The sequence below is a fragment of the Pollachius pollachius genome (genome assembly GCF_949987615.1).
Source record: "Pollachius pollachius genome assembly, chromosome: 17".
Lineage (NCBI taxonomy): Eukaryota > Metazoa > Chordata > Actinopteri > Gadiformes > Gadidae > Pollachius > Pollachius pollachius.
The window spans coordinates 12,517,999-12,522,695 of NC_136950.1; the positions used below are offsets into that span (position 1 = coordinate 12,517,999).

The 4,697-nt window shown below is 41.8% G+C and overlaps 1 protein-coding gene across 1 annotated transcript in view; it reads right to left on the reverse strand.

Moving 5' to 3' along the window:
- Window positions 1-1,601: 1,601 nt before the first annotated feature.
- Window positions 1,602-4,697, reverse strand: part of LOC307088668 (STEAP1 protein-like) — a gene marked incomplete at its 3' end in the record, with an annotated part of 4,238 nt that continues 1,142 nt past the window's right edge. Inside the window, exons 3-7 of the mRNA XM_079754619.1 lie at window positions 4,605-4,697; window positions 4,288-4,393; window positions 3,898-4,064; window positions 2,526-2,690; window positions 1,602-1,874 (exon numbers count right to left, since the gene is read on the reverse strand). The exon at window positions 4,605-4,697 is cut by the window's right edge and continues 135 nt beyond it. Coding sequence (XP_079610745.1) covers window positions 1,602-1,874; window positions 2,526-2,690; window positions 3,898-4,064; window positions 4,288-4,393; window positions 4,605-4,697 — 804 coding nt within the window. The remainder of the gene's footprint in view (window positions 1,875-2,525; window positions 2,691-3,897; window positions 4,065-4,287; window positions 4,394-4,604) is intronic.

The following is a 4,697-nucleotide window of genomic DNA, read 5'->3' on the forward strand; positions in this document are numbered from 1 at the left end:
TTTAATTTAAATTAGCAGAGGATACCCTTGGGTAAAGAAATGTTTCCTGGAGAAAAATAATCAGCAAGCATTTTTCAGGGTTCTGTCTACTCTAAATGGCAGTGTAACCTTGTGATTTTAACGAGTGTGGCTTGGCTGGCTGGGTGTGGCAGTGTGTGGCTTATGGAGTGTGGATAGTAAGATTCTTGTCGACAGAGAGAGCTCCGGGCCAGCATTTTTAATTTGTAGATATAGTTATAGGATGTGATTTTATTGATAAAATGATTGAAATAACTTTCGACCCGCATTGACTTAGCTATTAGCTATTTACTTAGCTAGTTAAAGTATAACTAGTTTAACCCACTGTTAGTATAGCTAGTTATAACAATTAACTTACCATGACATAGTTAAACTGCATTAGGTGTTCTTGTTCACATAGCTGAGTAATGACTTTACTTTTGTCCTTGCATACAATAAACTGGAAGTTGTAACAATTCCCATAAATGGAGTCAAACTGGTATTTCTTCCTTCACCTGACATATTTTGATTGGATACGTTCTTTGTTATAGGGCACGATCTCACATGGGTAAACACAACAGATAGCAGCAATAAAATAAGCGGCATGTCATTATACATGTCACACCCAAATATCATTGACACAGGACTGTGTTAAGGATTCATTTACCAAATGTCATAGTCTTGCATTGGAAGCTATATATCTAAGTTATATACAGTGCTTATGAAAGTTATACTCAATTTTCTTTAGTTTCTGAAGGCTACTTTAGCAATGAAGCAGCATTTGGGAAGTACAAAGGGAAACTTAAGGGATGGGGTTTAGATAGTATATAGTTAACTATATACAGATATGGACCATCAAGTATCATCAGTCAACCATAAATAATATTTGGTAATGTAACTATGACAATGTCATAATTACAAGTGGCAAAATATGACTCCTTGTATTCATAACATGGCACGACTTCTGTCTCAACAGCAAAAGCTCACAATTTATGACTCAACTCATACAAATATTCTGTTTCAGACACAATCCGCATGATTTTCCTTTGTTGCTTGTCCAATGCAAACATATTTTTGTAAACGTAGTTCTAACGGCATCAGATTTATAGGCCCTTTCGGATTCAACTTAATTTAATATATTCCGGCTCGTTTTGAAATGCCGTTCTGCCCCATTATTTCAGAAGATTTATCAGACTTCATACATTTAAATAAACTGTAAGCAGCATCACGCAATCATCGGTTGCGCGTTCCATTGTCAGAATCGATATTCTACCAGTGGAGTCAAGTTAACTAATCAACCAGTCAACCACAAGGACATAAACCATTGTCGACCAACTGGCAGCGCCTGTGGCTTCTGGCAAAAGTGTACATAATCCCACAACCGCCTCTACTTGTTTTTTCTTGCAATGTCTCCCAGGCTTCACCCCTTAATTCCTAAACAAATCTGCCCACTGAATATTTGGCCGCTTACTCATGTATCTACCCATGCACTAGCTGCCCCCAGATCTGAAAGTCGGTCAGCGTTTGTCAACGACAATATGTTCAGGTAGCAGCCCCGACATTCGAGGGGAATGCCCTTGCATACATTGACAATTCACCGCAAGTCAGAGTTTAGTAAGAAGAGGGTCCTCTTTAGGGCTTAAAGACGTCTTCCTTTCTGGTCGCTCCCAGCCCCTACGGATGAGCTCCAGCCTCCTGGCGAGGCAGGGAGACAGCATGGCCGCCTTGACCAGGAGCACGCTCAGGGGGAGCAGGCAGGCCAGGATGAAGGAGGGGGGGGTGTACCACACATACTGTGCGGGATCCACCCACTTGCTCCAACCAAACACCAGGGCGTGAGCCGTGCCCAGCAGCAAGGCTGTGTAACCCAGAGACCTCTGGGGAGTGGGGGGGGGGGGGGGGGGAGAAAGAGTGAGTGAGGGAACTTGTTTTTTACAATGTTCTCCTACTGTCTTCAGGATGTGTTTAGTTTATTTAGAATTTTTGTAATATATAGAAATAAGACCTCCTGACTCGTGTTTTAGGGTCTCATGTTGAACTCTCCACATTTGCAAAGTGAGATATATTTATAACACTCATGTACTCTTTGCTAACGTTTTTACTGGAAAGGTTTCAGTTACGATTTCTCTGAATTGCTATTTCTGTTTTGGGACACTTTATTATTATGAGGTTTAGCATAAATTGCTGAGTAAATATTTTGCCACACTTTATTTCCACCAGAAATCATACTCCATCTGAAGCGGCCAACATTAACGGTTATTTTACAGAGGACTTCTGTTTCAGATCCCTGGTGCCTTCGCAGACGGGACTACTCCCGTGGGCGGCGCGCTGTTCTCCTGTCCACCACACATTTTCCCACATTGATTACTACCTGCCAGCAATAGATTACAGTTTTCAATGCACACCTGTTAACATGACGCTACGGTGACATCAACACTTTGAGACCAACTATGCCTCAGGTTCAAGTTCTGGTCACAGCCTTAAACAACACAGATGCGTGTGTGGAATGCCCCCCAAGTTAAGTATACCTGTATCCAGGTGAACTCTCTCCAGGAGAGGCTGTTGGACATGGATGGCAGGGAGGTGACCGCGATCACGGCCAGCAGACCCAGGGTCATGATGCCCAGAGAGATGTAGATCTCCATCCGCCATACGTCCTCCGACACCCAGGCGTCTTCCTTCTTCTGCTGCACCTGAGTCGGGAGACGCCACAGAGTTAGATTTTTTATTCATGTCCAATTTCCCACTGTGATCAGCAAACTCGGATGGATGCCTTCTCTAGCGTTTAGTGTTTTAGAGCTGTTCAATATAGCCTCTTCAACTTACCCCCAACTCTGTTCAGTATAGTCCCTTCAATTTAACCCTAACCCTGTTAAATATAGTCCCTTCAACTTAACTCTAACCCTGTTAAATATAGTCACTTCAACTTAAATATTATTGAGGAAAGGAGGAATTTAGGGAGGAAGCATGAGGTAACATTTACAGTAACACAGGCCTTTCAGCCTTAGATGCCATTGAAAACAAGTTCGCTGTGCTATGAGATGTTTGGCAACCTTGCTGTAACACAACTCTTAAATCAACACCTAAGCAACACCTCACGCAGTGTTTAAAGTAGGAAGGTATTTTACATCATAAATGCAAATGCAAAAGGAAATATACCCATTCCAAGATGGGATTATCTGTTCTATATTTTCCTTGTCAAGATCTCTCCTTTTACCCAATGTGTAATTGGGAAAAATGTCCTTTCTTTTGTCATTTGTGTCAGTGGCATTCATTATTTGTTCTGCATCCTACATTCCTTGTCATTTTTTGATCCTTTCCCTTTCTGCTTCACTCAATTGTCTGAATGAATAACAAAACAGTTGGTGGTTTGCCCACTTTCGTATAAATACATTACAAACAAAGCACTACTGAACAAATGCTGGTTGCGTGTGAAAAATTCGTAGTGAATACATTTTGTTCAGTTGACCAGCACTGCCTGACAGACGAACGCATTGTTGTAGTCTGAAAATGTATTAACTTAACATAATGGACACAAAATCAATTTGCATTATCTTTTTTCTTTAAGAATCTTACATTTAATTAACCAACCAATGGGAAACAGCCAATTTTGTGTTTATACCTTTCTCAAAGAAAACGCCTAAAAACAAAGACACTCTTATCCTCTTTTTTGATTCCCAGTTCACCATTGTACTCAATTAAGTAAGGGACAAAAGAAAGAATTTACATTGGCCTACTTATTTTGTCATCTTGTGTGAGCTGTCTCTGTTGCTGTTTACATGTGTACATGTACCTAACGCTGCTGTAGCAAAGATTTAAGCGTTAATCAAAGGGAGTACATATAAAAAAAAACAGCTTTTGTCAATGTTTGTGAGTCAACAACTGTGCCTGACAACCCACCTGTTGGTATGCCCAGTTTAGCACTTTGTACCTGTAGGATCTCCTCATGGGGTAGCAGAGGCTATAGAGGGCATGAAGACAGGCCAGGTAGAAGGACAGCAGGCCGAGCTGCTTGCGTACGGACATCCAGCCTGCCAGCCATGCTGGGAAACAACGATACTTAGTGCCTGGAAACAGGTGGGAAAAAACAATGGGTGGGATGGATGACTAAGGAAATGAGTCAAATGCTTGGTATAAAATGTGTTTCCAAGGGAATAAAAAAACATACAAAAAGTCAAATGAAGTTCGGAATAGTGTGTACTGTTCATTAAATTGTGTGTTGTTCCTCATTTATTTCCAAAAGAGATTGCATTTTAATAGTGAGCGATGGCTCCGCTGGAAAGACTGTACCTCTGTAAAGCTGCAACATGGCCGCCAGTAAGCCGGGCAGGTATACGAGAGCCAGCAATGTGATGGATGTCCATGGCAGTGCCTTATTCATCACAAGCACTGGCACCTGACACAACCAGAACAAGATAATGAACAACAACAACAACAACAACAACAACAAGGAAAAGAAACAGACTTTTACGAGGAAGAATTTGCCAAGGCAATATCCAAAGCATGTAACGAAAACTAAAATCCCCTCGGATGACCCTGACTCGCTCTCTCTCTCGCCATTAGGGAGATGAGTACGCCTGTGAAAAGGTCTGGAGGATGGGGCTCACTTTGTAGAAGTTTTTCTTGCTCAACACCAAGTAGGGCTGCAGGACTTCTCGGAGAAAGGTGTAGAGGAAGGTGACGGCCAGCAGCACAAAGGT